The sequence below is a fragment of the Brassica rapa genome, chromosome A04 (genome assembly GCF_000309985.2).
Source record: "Brassica rapa cultivar Chiifu-401-42 chromosome A04, CAAS_Brap_v3.01, whole genome shotgun sequence".
Lineage (NCBI taxonomy): Eukaryota > Viridiplantae > Streptophyta > Magnoliopsida > Brassicales > Brassicaceae > Brassica > Brassica rapa.
The window spans coordinates 3,476,117-3,495,671 of NC_024798.2; the positions used below are offsets into that span (position 1 = coordinate 3,476,117).

Genomic DNA, 19,555 nt, shown 5'->3' on the forward strand with positions numbered 1-19,555 from the left:
GTAGTGACGTATATCATCATCGGTGATGCTATAGAATTATATCACACAGTGCTGATATATTGAACAAATGAAATACAATTTTATTTATATTAATATTTGTATTCAAAATAAAGATAAACTTATCATAGTTTTTATAATAAAAACCAACATCCTAAAAACTATAGAACAAAAAAAAAGAGAACAATATAAACATAATATATCTTCAAAATGCAGTTACAATAGTTCTAAAGAACACACAACAACAGTTCTTCGATTCTGAAAAATAACTCTTCCTGTTTTTTTCAATTTGTCTTTCCACCTAAGATTACATACATTAACATTCCTACGCAAAGGAAAAATTGGAAGTGAGACCCATTAGGTGGGCCCCATACAAATGTTTCGTGAGACTTGGTACAAGTCCGGCTCTGTTAGCAGGTAAAACCATAACTTGAGATTAGAATACAATAGACCAACCAAATGCATTTGACAATGCATACAAAAAGGAAGGTAGATCGGAAGTTTATGCGGCTGTGACCAATTTGTCATCTGTCAGACACCACTCTAATTCGATAATTTAGAAGCTATGTAACCTATGTATGATAATTTTGTAAAGAAAGCTAGATTTACGGCGAATATTTCTTCCAACTGTGTGTTTATTTTACAAAATGATAGTTTGACGTAATAACTGAAATATAGAAATTGCGACCATTATAAAGTTGGAGAGTCCTGGTTTATTATATTCTTCTTTCTCTTTGTAATAACTTGTTTCAGACTATATGATTTTAGTTAAGTATGGACATTCTACCCGAACCCAAAAATTTGTATTAAAGTGAACGAAAATATATTTTATTGATAATGAAAATAGTTACATAATGTATATATAGTCAATGATCTAAGCTAAAGGAGATTCAGACCATTGGTTCAATCATGTATGTACATCTTAACCAACTATACTAGATATCTATATCACAATACACCCCCTCAACTCGATGAAATGGAAGATGGATTCGGAACGAAGAGAGTTAATATAAACATGCAGTTGAGGATGGATTGAAATGGTCTTGGATGAAGGGGCTTCATCAAGATATCATCATGCTGGTTTGCGCTGGCTACGTGCATGAGCTTGATGAATCCATTCTTAACCTGATCTTTGACGGTATGACAATCTATTTCCACATGTTTGGCTCTTTCATGGAAAACCGGATTAGTAGCAATGTGCATTGCAAATTTGTTGTCACAGAAGAGTTTAGCACATGTATGTACCCTGATATGAAGGCTAGTAAGAAGATGTTGACGCCAAAGTAACTCACATGTAGCTTGAGCCATACTCCTATATTCAGCCTATGTACTGCTTCGACTTACAACGTCTTGTTTCTTGACTTCCAAGTGATGAGAGAGTTTCCTAGATAAACACAATATCCAGATATAGAACGACCGCTATCAGGGCAAGTTGCCCAGTTAGAGTCTACAAACGCATGCGCATTGAGTTAAATATCTGAGGTTGACGAGTAGAACATACCTTGACCATGGTTATTATTTATGTATCTGAGAATACAATGTGCTGCAGTCAACTGAACATCGGTTGGAGCGGCCATAAACTGACTCAGATAATGCACCGAGAAGGTGATGTAAGGACGTGTGATCGTCAAATAAAGAAGCCAACCAACAAGAGCACGATACAGAGAATGATCAAGCAGAGGCTGACCATAATCCCTACTGAGTTTAACCAATGATAGGAACCGAAGCAGGCTTTGAAGCTAACAAACCAGTGTCTGCAAGAAGCTGCAACGCATACTTCCTTTGACAAAGAAAGATTCTAGTAGAGGATCGTGCAATCTCCAATCCAAGAAAAAATCATAAATCACCAATGTCTTTAATCTTGAAGTTTGCATTAAGAGTATCCTTCAAATGTTGAACCTGGAACTCATTGTTACTAACAATCATTATGTCATCAACATAGATCAAAATAGCAGTAAACTCGGAACCACCTTGTTTGATGAACAAGTTATTATCAGCCGGTGATTGAGTGAATTGAGTCATGGCAATAACAGTCGAGAGACATTGATACCATTGGCGTGAGGCTTGTTTCAAGTCATTGATGGACTTGTTAAGCTTGTAAACCGGATTTGGAGGAAGAGTGCTAGAGGCAGGTGTATATCTTTGAGGAAGAGAAATGTATATTTCTTCATCCAAGTCACTATGGAGAAACACATTTGATATATTCATTTGTGTCATGTTCCATCCCTTAATAACTGCAAGACTAAGAATTAACTTTACACTGGCAAGCTTTACAACAGGGAAAAATATATTTGTGAAGTCAACACCCTCTTGTTGAGTAAAACCTTAACAACCAAGCGAGATTTATATCTCTCCACAGTACCATCTGCTCTATATTTGATCGTGAACACCCATTTACATCCTATGACATTCTTGCCTGGTGGAAGAGATACAACAGTCCATATTCTATCATCCTCCGTAGCATGAAGTCATCATTTGTAGCCTTTCTAAACTGAAGTGATAGCATGGCTTGTTTGGAAGTAGTGGGTTCAGTTTCAAGAGAGTAAGAGAAAACATATGATTGATATAGTGGAGATAAATTTGAAAAGGTATCAACAGATGAAAGTGGGTATAAAGGATTGGTAAGAAATGGGGAAACAACTAAAGAAGAGTGGTTCTGAAACAAATAACCTGGGGCTTTAGCAGTTCGTTACGGTCTGGCATTAAACAAGCGAATCTGTCCGGTACTCGGAGCAACAGTCTCATGTGATGTAGATGGGGCATTAGAGACATGTACATGAGCATGAATAGATGCATCATATGCAAATGAATCTAAAGCAACAGGAGTGGACATTGGCAAAATGGTTTTATGAAATATATCCAAAGAACTAAAGATTAACATGGTTTCTCACTCAGAAACGGAAAAACATTCTCATGAAAGACAATGTTGCGAGTGATTAAAACCTCATTAGTATCTAAATGAAAAACCTTATAACTTTTGACACCATGACTATAACCAAGAAAAACACATTTATCTGCACGTAGACTAAACTTGTGTCTGTCTTGAAGCAAAATTGAAACATAACAAAGGCAACCAAAAGACCTAAGAAAACTATAATCAGGAACTTTCTTAGTAAGTCATTTATAAAATGTGTTTATTTTTTAAAAATTTTATAAAAGTTTTTTTTTTAACTTTTCGTTTTTTTTTCATTTTATAAAAATATTTCTTTTTTTAGATTTAATTAAAACATTTTTCAACTTTTAGAAAACGGTTTCAATTAATTTTTTTTTAAAAAATTTATAAAAATGTTTTCACTTTATCTTAAATATTTTCAATTTATAAAACGTTTTATGTTTTTAAAATTTTATAAAAACGTTTATTTTTAAAAAAGCTTTTATTACCAAAATGTTTTTCTAATTTTAAATTTTATTTTATTTATATAATAAAAGTTTTACAATATTAGAAATATTTATTTATTTTATTTATTTATACTAAATTGTTTATTATAAATTATATGTGAGTTTTGTTTTTAAGTAATTAGTTAATTTTAATATTATATTTTAAATAAAAATTGTTTTATTTTAAAAATAATAATTTACAAAATTTCCGACGGATAGTAATCGTCAGAATTTCGTCGAAATTTCCGACATCTCCATCGGAATGTATTTGAAAATTTATCCATCAGAATTTCGTCAGAATTTCATTGAAATTTAGTCCAAAATTTGTCCGTTGAAATTTCGTCAGAGTTTGTCCCTCAGAATTTTGTCTGAAATTTGTTAGTCGAAAATTTCAGACGATACTTTTTTCCGACGAGATAGAACCGATGACTTTTTTCGTCAAAAAATTTGTCAGAAATAACTTACTCTGAAGAATTTCCGATGAAATTGTCTGTAGGAAACAAACTGTTTTCTTGTAGTGATCCAAAAGTTCAGGAAGAATTTTATATTTCATGGATGCATTATTTTGTTTATTGAGTTAGTGTGTTTAGTTTACGTGAAATGCAGTGAATATTAGGTTTTTGATATTTACTAAAGATCGACCACTATGTGGTGATCTCTTCAATTACAGACATGCAAGTTTGTCGTATGACAAATGAAAATACTATGATAAGTTACTGTTCAAATGTTTGTTATAGTATACAACATTTTTTTTCGCCGACGGCGATGAAACGGGAGATCTAAGGTTCTATGATTTTGCGAAGATGGGAGCCGGGGATTGGAGTAGGAGTTTGGTTCGGTTTGTTCGGGCATGATCAAGATCTTGATATGGCATATCATGACGGTATCTCGGGTCGATTGAGAATCGACTTAGGTTTCAGAAAGGGAATCTGCGGAATTTTAAGGAAAGTAAAGATTTGGATCGAGGGACAATGGATCTCGATTATCATTACGATGGAGTCATCAGTCAACACAGGGTGGATAATGGTTTGCGATTCTTTAGTCTCCTGCTCTTATTTAATTAGGAGTGATCTCTATTATCAATGGTTGATTTGGGTTTTACGGTGTTTTGAGAAAGTAAGATTGGCTGAGATCAATTTACAGGGATACGGGATCGTGGGATTTTATTATAGGAATAAGAAAATGGAAAATTGGAAACGATATAAGAAGATGACATGAACCTTTCTTTGGGATATCATTCCTCTTTCATCTTCTTATATCAAAGATCTTAAGTCGATTACTTGTGGTGTTATCAGGATGCAGAGTAACTTGTTGAGCCACGGTGAGGAGCAGAAGAACGGTGAGGGTAAGCGTAAGAGATTGAAGATCTCCGTGGCGCATTTTGACAACTCTGCTCTCATCAGGACCTATTCCAAAACCCTGATTGGAAGGTGTATGAACCCCGTGGAGCAACAGATGAGTGCATTGTTCACAAATCTACCAAAGATTTGGAAATTGGAGGAAAGGGTTACGGGCAGTGACTTGGGCTTTGGCAAGTTCCAGTTCGACTTCAAGACGGAGGAGGAACTTGAAGCGGTGTTGAGGCAGCAGCCTTTTCATTTTGACTACTGGATGCTGGCATTGGCGAGGTGGCAACCAAAGCAACTCAAGGATTTTCCTTCAGAGATCCCATTTTGGATCAGAGTTGTTGGTCTCCCGCTTGAATTTAGGACCGTTCCTACATTAGAGAGCATTGGTGGAGCTTTGGGGAGAGTGTTGGATGTAGATGTGACCCAAAACCGAGTTCAAATTGTGGTCGACGCTTTCAAAGAACTATGCTTTGAAACGACTATAGATTTCAAAGGTGGAGAATTTTACGAGGAGGAGGAAGTGGCAGTATCTCTGCGCTACGAGAAGCTCTTCGGTTTTTGCGAACTCTGTGGGAGTCTATGTCACAAGGAGGAGCTATGTCCTCTTGATGAGAAGAACACAAAGGCGGGCTCAGAAAGAAGGAGGGAGAACAGAGAAGGGAATGGGGGATGGACTGATGGTGCAAAACATGAGGAGCGAGCTCGTAGCTACAAGGGTGTGGTCATTAATGGTAACAAGGGCCAACAGAACAGAGACAGAGACCGTAGGGAGTTTCATGGGAAGGGTAAGGGTAAAATGATGGAGGCACCAGACTCTAAGTGGGTTAAGGTTCCAGAGCGAGGCAACAGGGGACCTTCTCATCATTATGGAAACCACAGAGGTAACGGGGAGGGTTCAAGGGTCAAAACTACATATAGAGAAGATGTTTCAGTGGTGGGCTCTGGAGCTCAAGTGATGACGTCTAGGACATATCCAACGCAACCAAGAGAGGACCAGGGGCAGCAAACTGTACCTCAGGTAACAAGTGAAGAGGGCGAGATTACGCGAAATGGGGATGCTACTGCAGCTCTACCGTCTGTAGAGTTTCAAATGGAACTATCTAAGACGCAGGCGGAAGGGTCGGAGGTGGTAGCGGAGGCTAGGGAGGAGGAGAGGGGTCTACTTACAGTGCAAGGAATGAGGGAGCAACAAGATGATACGTTTGAAGATATTGAGATGGAACTGGATGATATTAACGTAGCTATGTTGGAGAGTGGCATCGACTTGGAGACAGAGGAAGAGTTTCAAACTCTTTCTGAAGAGGAGCTTGAGCAAGCTTCTGAGGCTCAGGCAGAGAATGTTCTCATTCAGGATGAGGAACAACCGGTGGCTGGTGATACGTACATCACTAAGGAGTTGGGGACAGGGGAATTGGCGACGAGACAGAGTCACCGTAAGAGGTTATTCAAGGCCAACAGCAGCATTGCGGGTAGTTCTAAAATGAGAATGGCGTCGGCGCTTCTCTCACCAAGGAAGAAAGGTGTAGCTAAGGTTGGGACTCGTCATGGAGACAATACCAAACCACCGGAGAACAAGGGACCTTCAATCCCGAAGCCGGTTAACTTAAAATTCTAAGTTTATGGATCAAACCTCATTTATAATGAGAGTACGAATAAAGGATTTGGTTTATGGGGGTGGTGCTTTTATTATTTCAACAAATTTCCTTTTATTTGAAGTTTTATTTGGTTTCATGGGTCTGGGGGTAGTAATCATTGTCATGCTCCTTTTGTTTTTTATTAAGAAGTGGAATAAGATTGGTCTTTTGTGTTCATGGTGTTCTACTCATAAATATGTTTTGTTTATATATTGCGATGAGGTTGTGTGGAGGACGATTTGGAAATGTGGAAGTTTTAGGTGTTCTATTGTTGATTACTCTCTTTCTGTCTCGAGGTCTCTCGATGACATGGAACTTGTTCGACTTGAATGGGGAGTATCCTATGGGAACAGAGGTTGGTGGATTAACGGAGGATGGTGGATCCATGGGTTGGTCTTGAGATGGTTATTATGTTTGTTTATATTATTTAATAGGCAGGGTCTAGAAAATATGATGCACTTCTGGGGGGAGCTAAAAAGCATAAGGAGCCTGTGGATCCAAATGGGAGAAGTGGTGGTTTAGCTCTTTTTTATAATAATGAGTATCAGGTGAAGATTCTATATTCTAGTAATAGAATGATAGATATTGAGGCGGTGGTCAAAGGAAAACAAGTTTTTCTTACTTTTGTTTATGGGGATCCGGTGCAAAAGCTAAGAGAACAAGTATGGGAGAGACTAACTCGATTTGGATTGGCACGTTCGGAACCTTGGTTTATTATTGGAGATCTAAATGAAATTACTGGGAATCATGAAAAGGATGGAGGCTCTCTACGTTGTACAACTTCATTCATCCCCTTCAATAATATGATAAGAAATAGTGGTTTATTAGAATTTCCGGCTAGAGGAAATACACTCTCTTAGCAAGGAAGAAGGGGCAAAGGGAAAGGAGCAGTGACAGTCAGATGTCGCTTGGATCGGGCTTTGGCAAATGAGGAATGGCACACGCTCTTTCCATGTTCTTATACAGAGTATCTAAAAATGGTGGGGTCTGATCATCGTCCAGTGGTGGCTTTTTTAAAGGATAATGTAACAAGGAAAAAAAGGGGGCAATTTAGATTTGACAAAAGATGGATTGGTCAGGAGGGTCTCATGGAGTCGATTACAGCAGGCTGAACGGAGAGTCAGGAAGGACAATTAGGAGATCTTGCTACAAAAATTAAAAATTGTCGTCATGAAATATCTTCATGGCGTAAGAATAATCAACCATATGGAAAGGATAAAATACAGGAGCTACAAAGGGCACTGGAGGAAGTTCAAATGGATAATAATAGGTCACACGAAGAGATTATTAAGGTTTCTAGGAAACTACAGGAGGCTTATAAGGATGAGGAGGAATATTGGCATCAGAAAAGCAGGAATATGTGGTACTCATCTGGCGATCTGAATACTAAATTTTATCATGCTTTGACGAAGCAGCGTAGGGTTCGTAACAAAATAGTGGGTCTCCATGATGAAGCAGGTAATTGGATAACGGATGAGAAAGGAGTTGAGAAGGTGGCAGTTGATTATTTTGAGAGTCTGTTCACGACCACGGATCCAACGGAATTTGATAGTTTTTTGGAGGAGATAACACCATCTATTTCTCCCCAAATGAATCAAATATTACTGAGAATGGCAACGGAGGAAGAGGTCCGACAAGCTTTATTCATGATGCATCCGGAGAAAGCGCCAGGACCGGATGGGATGACAGCTCTTTTCTTCCAACACTCCTGGCATATAATTAAGAGGGATGTGGTTGAGATGGTGAATAAATTTCTTCTCACAGGGAATATGGATCCACGTTTAAACATTACTAATATATGTATGATTCCTAAAGTAGAGAGACCCACAAGGATGACGGAATTAAGGCCGATAAGTCTTTGTAATGTTGGTTACAAGATTATCTCGAAGGTTTTGTGTCAAAGATTGAAAATTTGCCTACCAAGGCTAATTTCGGAGACACAATCGGCATTTGTGGCGGGCAGGTTAATATCGGATAATATTCTTATAGCGCAGGAAATGTTTCATGGACTGAGGACAAATAAGTCATGTCAGAATAAATTTATGGCAATCAAAACGGATATGAGCAAGGCATATGATAGGATTGAGTGGAAATTTATCGTGGCACTTCTTCACAAAATGGGATTTGATCCTCGTTGGACTAATTTGATGATGGAATGTATTTCTTCGGTTCAATATAGGGTTCTTATCAATGGTCAACCACAAGGACTTATTTTTCCTCAACGAGGCTTACGGCAGGGGGATCCTCTCTCTCCGTATTTATTTATTATGTGCACTGAGGCATTAATCGCGAATATTAAGAGGGCGGAGAGAGAGAAACAACTTACTGGTTTAAAGGTGGCAAGAGCGTGTCCAGCAATCTCTCATTTGCTATTTGCCGATGATAGTCTTTTCTTTTGCAAGGCAAACAAGGAGGAATGTCAAACCATTCTTAGGATTTTAAAGGAATATGAGGCTGTCTCGGGGCAACAAATAAATTTTCAGAAATCTTCAATTCAATTTGGGCATAAGATCGAAGAACCAAATCGTCAAGAATTGAGAGATGTTTTAGGAATTCAAAATATAGGAGGTATGGGATCCTATTTAGGCTTGCCAGAAAGTCTAGGAGGATCTAAGGTACAAGTATTTGGTTTTGTTCAGGAACGGTTGAATAATAGAGTTAATGGATGGACCTTTCGATTTTTTACTAAAGGAGGAAAAGAGGTAATTATTAAATCGGTAGTTACGGCCCTGCCCAACCATGTAATGTCTGTTTATCGATTACCGAAGGCTACTGTTAAAAAATTAACAATTGCAGTTGCTCAGTTTTGGTGGAGTCCAGGAGGAAGTTCTAAAGGTATGCATTGGAAATCATGGGATAAATTATGTGAAACCAAAGAAAATGGTGGGTTAGGTTTCAAGGATCTTATGGATTTTAATACGGCAATGCTTGGAAAGCAATTATGGAGACTGATTGAGAAGCCAAATACCCTTTTCTCAAGAGTCTTCAAAGGACGGTATTACAGGAATGCTTCACCCCTGGAACCGATTCGTTCCTCTTCTCCGTCATATGGCTGGAGGAGTATTATTTCTGCTAGATCTCTGGTTTGTAAAGGACTAATTAAAAGGGTGGGAACAGGTTCGTCTATCTCTGTATGGAATGATCCTTGGATCCCAGCCACTCGCCCGAGACCAGCAAACAAAAATTTTCCCAACTTTTATCCGGACCTCACAGTGGATTCCCTCATTAATTTGGAATCTCGCTCATGGAATTTACAGGCAATCAGGACTCTAGTGGATCCTACGGATGCAAAAATTATTGAAAGTATTCCTTTAAGTAGGAACCAGTTTGAGGATAGGAATGGATGGCATTTTACTACTAATGGAAAATATTCAGTCCGATCAGGTTATCAAGTGGAACGAGTCTATCCTGATAAGGAAAAACCACCAGATTTTTATGGCCCTACAGTGGATATACTTAAAGCTTTCTGTTGGAAAGTTCGGTGCCCCCCAAAAATAAGACATTTTTTATGGCAACTTCTCTCGGGATGTATATCGGTAATGAAAAATCTCAAGGCAAGAGGGATACAAGGAGATATATGTTGTGCTCGATGCGGAGATCCGGAAGAATCAATTAACCATGTATTTTTTGAATGTCCGCCGGCACGCCAAGTGTGGGCATTATCCAAGATTCCGTCGTCTCCTAATATCTTTCCTATCACCTCATTATTTGCTAATATGGATCATCTTTTTTGGAGAGTTCAGCCAAAGATGGATGACCATCAGTTTGCATGGATTTTATGGTATATTTGGAAAGCCCGAAATAACAAAGTTTTTAGTAATCTGGATATTGATCCGAGGGATACTCTTCAATTAGCTGAATTAGAATCATCACTTTGGGCAGAAGCACAGGTGGGAAATGATCCTACGAGGGAGCCTTCGGTACAGACCAGTTCCTCCCTAGCAACACAAGGTCGATGGTGTTTCATAGATGGTTCATGGAAAGATAAGGATTCTTTTTCAGGGCAAGGTTGGTATAGTACTTTACAGGGGTTTGATGGTCTGTTAGGGGCAAGGAATGTAAGGGCATGTCTTTCACCCCTCCATTCGGAGGTAGAGGCTTTGATTTGGGCAGTGGAATGTATGAAGAATTTAAGACAGTTACAGGTAACGTTTGCGACGGATTGTTCTCAATTGGTGAAGATGGTTTCAGAACCAGAAGAATGGCCAGCATTCGAAAGCTATTTGGAAGATATCAAACTTCTCAAAAGAAGTTTCCTCAACTCAGACATCGTTCATGTTCCTCGGACGGCGAACCTTCGGGCGGATAGCTTAGCACGCAATGCTAGGAAACAATCGTCCTTTGTCGTTCACATGGATGCGGAGTTACCAACTTGGTTTACAGAGTCAACATGAGTCTGTAAATTCTTTGCTGTCAAAAAAAAAAAAAAGTATACAACATTTTGGTTTCCGACGATGCATAGTCAGAAGCCTTGATCAATTCACACGTTTATTATAATGTTAGACTTATTCAATCTAGCGAAATATTTTCTTAATTGTACATCAAATATGTTTTTTTTTTTTTGCGAAGTAAATATGTCGTTTTCTTGAGGCAAGTTTTTGATATTATGAAAGCCCTAAATTTGTATAAATAATCATTCTCTAAGTATATGAAAACAAGTTCTGCAATGTTTTGTCATCTGATTTAGATATGTGTGTAAAGGTAAAACTCATAAATAGTATTTTCTAGTTTTTGTCACAAAATAAGAGAAAAATCTTCAACATACCATCTATTAATCAATAAAAAATTAAATTATTTTATATTTTAAATTCTAATATCACCTCTTAAATACTAAATCCTAAACTCTAATCAATATAAATTTAAAAATACTGTATTTCTTAACTTTTATTTAATGCCGTTTTCAATGATTTTTCATCGTGTGTGCTATTTATTTTTTAACAAAACATTAATTTAGTGTTATCTAAAGATATTTCTCTTTATCTAATCATGGGGCCTTCTTGATTCAATGATTGATCGGATATAGTGCGAAATGTGTAAGATATATAAACTGAAAGAGCTCTCTCGCTTCTCACATCTTGCTACACAATTTAGAAGTAGAATCTTTGACAAATAAACTTTATTTTTATGGTGCTGGACTTTGTCGCATAATCATATTTCAGAATAAGAGTACAATAATATTTTTAAATAAACCATGTAACTAAGGTATGCAATTCATACACAACGCTCATGTTAATAGGATTATATAGGTATCCAGAAGTACCATGTCAAGAATACACAATACATAACACAATTTGCAAAGGGTTACAAATAGACCGCCAAGCGATCGTTGCAAAAATCAAATAAAGGGAAAACATAAAACATATGAAGGTATTGCAAACAACATTCCCAGGAAAACTGAAATTGATTGCATACATTTTGGATAATGAGTAAAAGAAACATAAACTCAAATAAAACTCGATATTTATTTAAGAAACACATTTACTGGTTTTCAGTAATACGAAGGTGATGGTGGTGGAGATTTGTACTCAACTTTTGGAGAAGGAGAATAATAAGGTGGTGGTGGGGAACTGTAGGCATATGGTGGTGGAGGAGACTTGTACTCTACCTTAGGAGATGGTGAATAGTATGGTGGTGGTGGAGGAGAGCTGTAGACGTACGGTGGTGGAGGAGATTTGTATTCAACTTTAGGAGAAGGTGAATAGTATGGTGGTGGTGGGGAGCTGTAGACATACGGTGGTGGAGGAGACTTGTACTCAACCTTAGGGGAAGGGGAATAGTATGGTGGTGGTGGAGAGCTGTAGACATACGGTGGTGGAGGAGACTTGTACTCAACCTTAGGAGAAGGTGAGTAGTATGGTGGTGGTGGTGGGGAGGTGTAAACATATGGTGGTGGAGGAGACTTGTAGGACACCTTAGGGGAAGGTGAGTAATATGGTGGTGGTGGAGAACTGTAAACATATGGTGGTGGAGGAGACTTGTAGTACACCTTAGGAGAAGGTGAGTAGTATGGTGGTGGGGGAGAACTGTAAACATATGGTGGCGGTGGAGATTTGTATTCTACCTTAGGTGACGGCGAGTAGTATGGTGGTGGTGGTGGGGAACTGTAAACATATGGTGGTGGAGGAGACTTGTAGTACACCTTAGGGGAAGGTGAGTAGTATGGTGGTGGTGGAGAACTGTAAACATATGGTGGTGGTGGAGACTTATAGTACACCTTAGGGGAAGGTGAATAGTATGGTGGTGGTGGAGAGTTGTAGACATATGGTGGTGGAGGAGATTTGTATATTATTTTTGGTGAAGGGGAATAGCATGGAGGAGGTGGTGGACATACACACACATGTGGGTGTGGTGGTGATTTGTAGTGAACTTTAGGAGATGGTGAGTAGTATGGTGGTGGTGGAGAGCTGTAGACATATGGTGGTGGAGGAGATTTGTAGTGTACTTTAGGGGAAGGTGAGTGGTATGGTGGTGGTGGAGAACTGTAAACATATGGTGGTGGAGGAGACTTGTAGTGTACGTTCGGAGAAGGTGAATAGTAGGGTGGTGGAGGTGAATTGTAAACATATGGTGGTGGAGGAGATTTGTATACAACCTTAGGAGATGGTGAATAATATGGTGGTGGTGGAGAACTGTAGACATATGGTGGAGGAGGAGACTTGTATTCAACCTTAGGTGATGGTGAGTAATATGGTGGCGGTGGTGGAGAACTGTACACATATGGTGGTGGAGGAGACTTGTAGTGTACCTTTGGAGAAGGTGAATAGTATGGTGGTGGAGGAGAACTGTAAACATATGGTGGTGGAGGAGATTTGTACACAACCTTAGGAGATGGTGAATAATATGGTGGTGGTGGAGAACTGTAGACATATGGTGGAGGAGGAGACTTGTACTCAACCTTTGGCGATGGTGAGTAATATGGAGGTGGTGGTGGGGAACTGTAGACATATGGTGGTGGGGGAGATTTGTAGTCTACTTTAGGAGATGGAGAGTAGTATGGTGGCGGTGGAGAACGGTAAACATATGGTGGTGGTGGAGACTTATAGTCTACTTTAGGAGATGGTGAGTAATATGGTGGTGGTGGAGGAGAGTTGTAGACGTACGGTGGTGGAGGAGATTTGTATTCAACTTTAGGAGATGGTGAATAGTATGGTGGTGGTGGGGAGCTGTAGACATACGGTGGTGGAGGAGACTTGTACTCAACCTTAGGGGAAGGGGAATAGTATGGTGGTGGTGGTGGAGAGCTGTAGACATACGGTGGTGGAGGAGATTTGTACTCAACCTTAGGAGAGGGTGAGTAGTATGGTGGTGGTGGTGGAGAGCTGTAGACATATGGTGGTGGAGGAGATTTGTACTCAACCTTTGGAGATGGTGAGTAGTATGGTGGTGGTGGAGAGCTGTAGACATATGGTGGTGGAGGTGACTTGTAATCTACCTTTGGTAATGGAGAGTAGTATGGAGGTGGTGGTGGGGAGCTGTAGACATACGGTGGTGGAGGAGATTTGTACTCAACCTTTGGAGATGGTGAGTAGTATGGTGGTGGTGGTGGGGAGCTGTAGACATATGGTGGTGGAGGAGATTTGTACTCAACCTTTGGAGATGGTGAGTAGTATGGTGGTGGTGGTGGAGAGCTGTAAACATACGGTGGTGGAGGAGATTTGTACTCAACCTTTGGAGATGGTGAGTAGTATGGTGGTGGTGGTGGAGAGCTGTAAACATATGGTGGTGGAGGGGATTTATAGTCAACCTTTGGGGATGGGGAGTAGTAAGGAGGTGGTGGTGGAGAGCTGTAAACATATGGTGGTGGAGGAGATTTGTACTCAACCTTTGGAGATGGTGAGTAGTATGGTGGTGGTGGTGGAGAACTATAGACATATGGTGGTGGAGGAGATTTGTACTCAGCCTTTGGTGCCGGTGAATAATATGGTGGTGGTGGAGGAGAAGTGTAGACATATGGTGGTGGAGGAGACTTATAGTCTACCTTTGGCGATGGAGAGTAGTATGGTGGTGGTGATGGAGAATTGTAGACATTCGGCAGAGGAGGAGTATTGTATTCTACTTTCGGAGATGGTGAATACGATGGGAGAGGAGGCAAGCTATACGTGAGTGGTTCATACGCTGCAACCATTGTTGCCATGATGATAACACCTAGAGCGTAAATGGGATGGGCTGAAGGCCCCATCCTAGAGGAAGATCTCATTGTGATTTGCCTTTTCTCTACCAACGCTTTACGTTGGTTAGTTTTTCTCGTTTTGGTTTGTGTTGTAAGAAATGGGGTCGTTCGTTTATATAGCAAAGTTTTTCTCTAAATCCAGCTCTACCTCCCTGTTTCTGTCTCCATCAAACTAAATCGTGGAGGCATGTCTACACGATGCTAGTATGAGACGTGCAGGAACGTTGAGAGAACGTCAACGAGCCACTTTCAAATTTTTAATGACAAATTGAAGAGGACCCATTTGGTTTATTTATTTTTTACTTCCTTGGGTGACTCAGTTTCTTGGACGTCAGGACGTGCATAATTTTGAATTGTTATTGGTTATGTATGATGGTGAAGTCTGATTGTGAACAACTGGCATAGGAAAATTATGAGTCTCCCTCCACCGCATGATTGGAACGACACGAATATGGATCCTAAAATTACCTGTGTATGCGTTCAACTATCCATTAGAATTGGCTTGAGGAAAAACGACATGGTCCACAATGTGGTTCAGTTGTTTTTTTTCAGAAGCACACGGCCAGTACCGTGCGAAGGTTTTCGGAGGCCCGAGGCGAGTTCAAAAATATATTTTACATGAAATATTTTTAATAATATATATATATATATAACACTCAAAAGTTTTGAATTATTACATAAACGTTTTCTAATTTTTCTTCACCAAAATTTTATAAAATAAAATTTTAAATCATGAACAAAAAGTATAAATTTATAATATAAATACAAAGATATAAATTTTTGATTGAAATGTTGGTAGCTGTCAAAAATGTAAATCTTAGCATTTAAATTAACTATAATGAACTATATATTGAAAATATTATATTTTCTTTATCAAATTATCATAAATATATAAAATAAATCTAACTCATAGCATATAAAAGAAAAGACTAATATGATCAAATATTTACAGTTTTTTAGAAGTAGAATCTTTATAGTTTTATTTAAAATATAGCAAAAATGATTACAAACCTAGTTACTTTAAAGAGAAGTCCAATTTAAATTCAAATAAATAAAAATCTAACTAATAGAATATGTTAATTACCATGTAAAAGTATTTTTTTTTTGTAATTTGGGATCCTAAAATTTCTACAAAATTTGGGGGCCCTAGGCGAATGCCTTTTTCAAAAGCCTCTAAGCACGACTCTCCACACGGCCAAACCTGGGTTCCGTAACAGCATGTGACTAGACTATGTCTATTGTCTACTATCTACATATACTTCCCATACTAGTCTCTCGAGCAATTCTACAGTTCTATTTCTTTCTTGTTTTTTTTTTGTTCTTTGTAAGGCCTCAGTAAGGAACAATGTATCCATTTTCTAAATTAAATGAAAATATTTTCCTAAAAATGTATATACTTCCGTTTTGCTAGTCTAGAAATGTTTTAGAATTATAAACTTCGATTTTTCCCAGAGAAATACTATACTTTGAAGATACTGTTTTCAGAAACTATTGAGAAAATAGTGTTTAATCATTTTAAATTATCCTTTTTAGAAACTGGTTTATGAATATTTATAAACCTTTTTAATATATATACATTAGTTGATGAACATTTACAGACTTTTCCCGTCTTCATAACTAAAATTTAATAACTATTTTTATAATATTCCTAATATAATTTTTTTAATACAATTTTCATTTATAAATGTAATGAAGTTTTAGTTTTTATAAATAAACCTATGAGCATGCATAAAATAATATATTTAAAAATAAAAAAAACATGGTATATCAAAAAATTATCACAAAAGTGCTATTTCTTACAACCTTTGAAAAAAGAAAGTAGTTAAATGATCGGATGATTTCAGAATATATATATATATACATCCCTGATCCCTAAATATCTATATTAAAGAGAAAATGTTCTAAATATATATTAATTTAGATTCTTTGACTAAATATGTGGAAACGTATAGTATTTTGCTGGAGTAAATAGCTTAGTGGTTACTTTTTACAGGTTAAATTAAAGGACATTTTACAAAAATGTCACGAAACAAAAAGTAAAATACAAAACTAACTCATAATTTTATATAACTTTAATATGCTCTATTCATTGCATAAGTTCGAATTATTCACGAAAATGTCATTCCCTTATTTTTCTTTCAAAACGTTTTTTACTCAAACATACTCATCTTCCTCTTCTATTTACAACATTGTCGTTGTCATCAATATACCAACAACCATAAACAACGAATTTCAAGCTCTAAATGCAACTAAAATCAACACCAACACCAACATCTTCATATTCTTTTTTTCTTACACACACAAACCGTTTCCCTTTCACTTACTTTCTTAGTTCATCCAACTATCTCAACTTGTTTCAAAATTTATAAGCTTATTAGAATTCTTCACGTTCATGATTCTTGCACTACAAGAAACATGACTTGGTGTTATCACCTTATAAGTGATGCTATCTATCTCTTTTCTTGTAGTGTTGGTCAAGAATGAGTGGGTAACTTTCATTAAGAAATTATGTGTGATTGGATAAGGTAAACATAAACTTCACCGGATCTAAGAATGATCTTTGAATTTTTTCAGATCTGTTCGCGTAGAAGACTTATGTAGTCTTCTCAGCGGAGAAGGCTTCTATGAAAGTCTTCTGGTCAATGCATAAGTTAGTTTTGCAATTGACTTTATGTGTGTTTTCTAGAGAATAGAAGTCTTCCAACTTTTTCTTCTTAACAAAAACAAAACAGACCTAAGTCAATTTTTAAAAATTTTCACTTTCTCTAAAATTGAAATATTTTTTTAATAATTTTTGTTAATTCATGTATATTAGTTAATATTGTGGCTCCTGAATGAAATTCATAACTTAATTGATGATAGTTATGAGGTTACCAGCATTCATGTTTATTAATGTTTCTAGCTAATCTAAGAAGACTTATTAAGAAGTCTTATGAGATCCGTTAGTTTTTATAAAAAAAATATTTTCAAGAGTTTTAATTAACTTCAAGATATGTTTTTTAACTTTAAAAAGTGTTAAATAACTTCAAAAATATCAAGTCATGTGATTTAATGTGTGTTCTTACATCATAAGGTATACCTTTTAACTTTCACGAAGTTTAAATTTTCAATTTTCACTTAAAGTTTGAGTTTTCCGCTTAAATTTTAAGCAGAAAATTTAAGTATTCCGAGAAGTATTTCCAAAAGATTTTTAATGAAAATGTTATATATTTGAACTTATGTAATGTTTGATCTTTTGCTATGTCATGAGTAGTTACTCTTGTTAGATTTAAGGTTAAAAGTAAGATTACAAAGGATTAGCTCAAAATATAGATACACTATTTTCTTTATAGAAATCCTCCTATACATTAAAAGAGAAGTCACTTTAGTGATTTCTGCTGACATGGCATTAATATAGAGCCTCTCAGAAAAATTGTTATAATTCTATTGGTTGATTTTTTTGAATTTTATTTTTCATTTATTTTAATCAATCGCTTATGTAGACAAGCCCAAAACTATTGTCGATTTCGTTAAGCCCATATATAGCTAGGGGATAATAATTATCGATTTAGTTTAGCCTGATTTAGAACGAAGACAAATATTAAAAACTTTCCTTATTATTCAAACAGTAAACTTGCGCATGTTGATATCATATTAATTACATTTGCTTAGAAAATATTTTAATGTTTCTAGTTAGTAGGGGTGGGCGTTCGGGTACCCGTTCGGGTTCGGATCAGGTATTTTGGATTTTCGAGTATTTCAGTATAGAGGTGTAGAACCCGTTCGGGTATTTCTGTACTTCGGGTCGGGTTCGGGTATTTTTAGTTCGGATTCGGTTATTTCAGATCGGGTTCGGATATTTAGATTTTGAAAAAAGAATTAAAATTTTCATTTCTCAAGTTTCTTATATTTAAAAATATAACTTTCAGTTAACTAATTTTTTTATTTTTAATAGATTGAATGGTTAATAGATTTGGACATAAAAATTTAAAACTAAAAAGACATTAATTTAGTTATTTTAAAAAAAATTTGGATGTAACTTTTTGTTAATTTTTTTAATAAAAAACTTGACATGCATTTTCGGATCGGATTCGGGTGCCACTTCGGATATCGGGTAAAGTGCCCACCCCTACTAATTAGGTTGTTTGTTTTTAATAACTTACATTTCTAATATGGATTATTTGTGCAAGTTGAAATCATTAAATATTCAAATAACTTATTGACAAAATTTGTTTTTAATAACTTACATTTCTAATATGGATTACTTGCGCAAGTTGAAATCATTAAATATGCAAATCACTTATTCACAATATGGATTACTTGCGCAAGTTGAAATCATTAAATATTATCGATTTAGTTTACCCTTGGGCAAGATTTAGAATTAAGACAAATACTAGATTTTGACCCGCGCTTAAAAGCGCGGGATTTTTTTATTGATAAACTTATTGTTTGTTAATTCACTAATATGTTTAAAGCTACGTGTTCGGTTTCGATTCAGTTTTTTTTTAGGGTTTTAGTTCGGTTTCGATTCGATTTTTGATTTTTGATTTTTTTATTCAAGAAATATAAAAACTGTTTAGTTATTCATGTCACAAAAATTTAAAATATTTTATTTAAGGTAAATCTTAGAAAATTTAGGAAATCTAGTTATATCAACTATTAAATTGATTAAATCATTGTTAAAGAAATATATAGTAATCTATTGTTAGTATAAATTTAAGATAAGACCAAAATATTAATAATCTAGTGAAAGATCTAACAACCTGTTATAAGTAGATTTTTTAAGATTGCTTTCCTTTTAATAGTATAGATTAAAAACTTTCCTTATTATTCAAACGGTAAACTTGCGTATGTTGATATCATATTTATTGCATTGCTTATAAAATATTTTAATGTTTCTAATTAGATTGTTTGTTTTTAATAACTTACCTTTCTAATATGGTTTACTTGCGCAAGTTAAAATCATATCATATGCAAATCATTTTTTGACAATACACATTTAATATCTTTCTTTAAACGATTTCATTATTTATTGTGCAAAATATTAT

At 36.4% G+C, this 19,555-nt stretch overlaps 2 protein-coding genes across 2 annotated transcripts; one reads left to right on the top strand and one right to left on the bottom strand.

Moving 5' to 3' along the window:
* Positions 1 to 196: 196 nt before the first annotated feature.
* On the top strand, positions 197 to 6,533 carry LOC103863369. The gene is made up of 2 exons (XM_009141119.3): positions 197 to 4,401; positions 4,671 to 6,533. Exon 2 carries the CDS (start codon positions 4,672 to 4,674, stop codon positions 6,337 to 6,339), a length of 1,668 nt encoding a protein of 555 aa, XP_009139367.2. The 5' UTR covers positions 197 to 4,401; position 4,671; the 3' UTR covers positions 6,340 to 6,533.
* A 5,035-nt stretch (positions 6,534 to 11,568) lies between these two features.
* LOC103863223 (extensin-2) lies at positions 11,569 to 18,131 on the bottom strand. Its single transcript, XM_033289678.1, has one exon. The coding sequence runs from the start codon at positions 14,553 to 14,555 to the stop codon at positions 11,847 to 11,849; it is 2,709 nt and encodes a 902-aa protein (XP_033145569.1). The 5' UTR covers positions 14,556 to 18,131; the 3' UTR covers positions 11,569 to 11,846.
* Between the last annotated feature and the right edge of the window lie 1,424 nt (positions 18,132 to 19,555).

Excerpts from the sequence above, each read along its gene's own strand:
- LOC103863369 (XM_009141119.3), top strand. The coding sequence starts at position 4,672 with ATGCAGAGTAACTTGTTGAGCCACGGTGAGGAGCAGAAGAACGGTGAG.
- LOC103863223 (XM_033289678.1), bottom strand. The coding sequence starts at position 14,555 with ATGAGATCTTCCTCTAGGATGGGGCCTTCAGCCCATCCCATTTACGCT.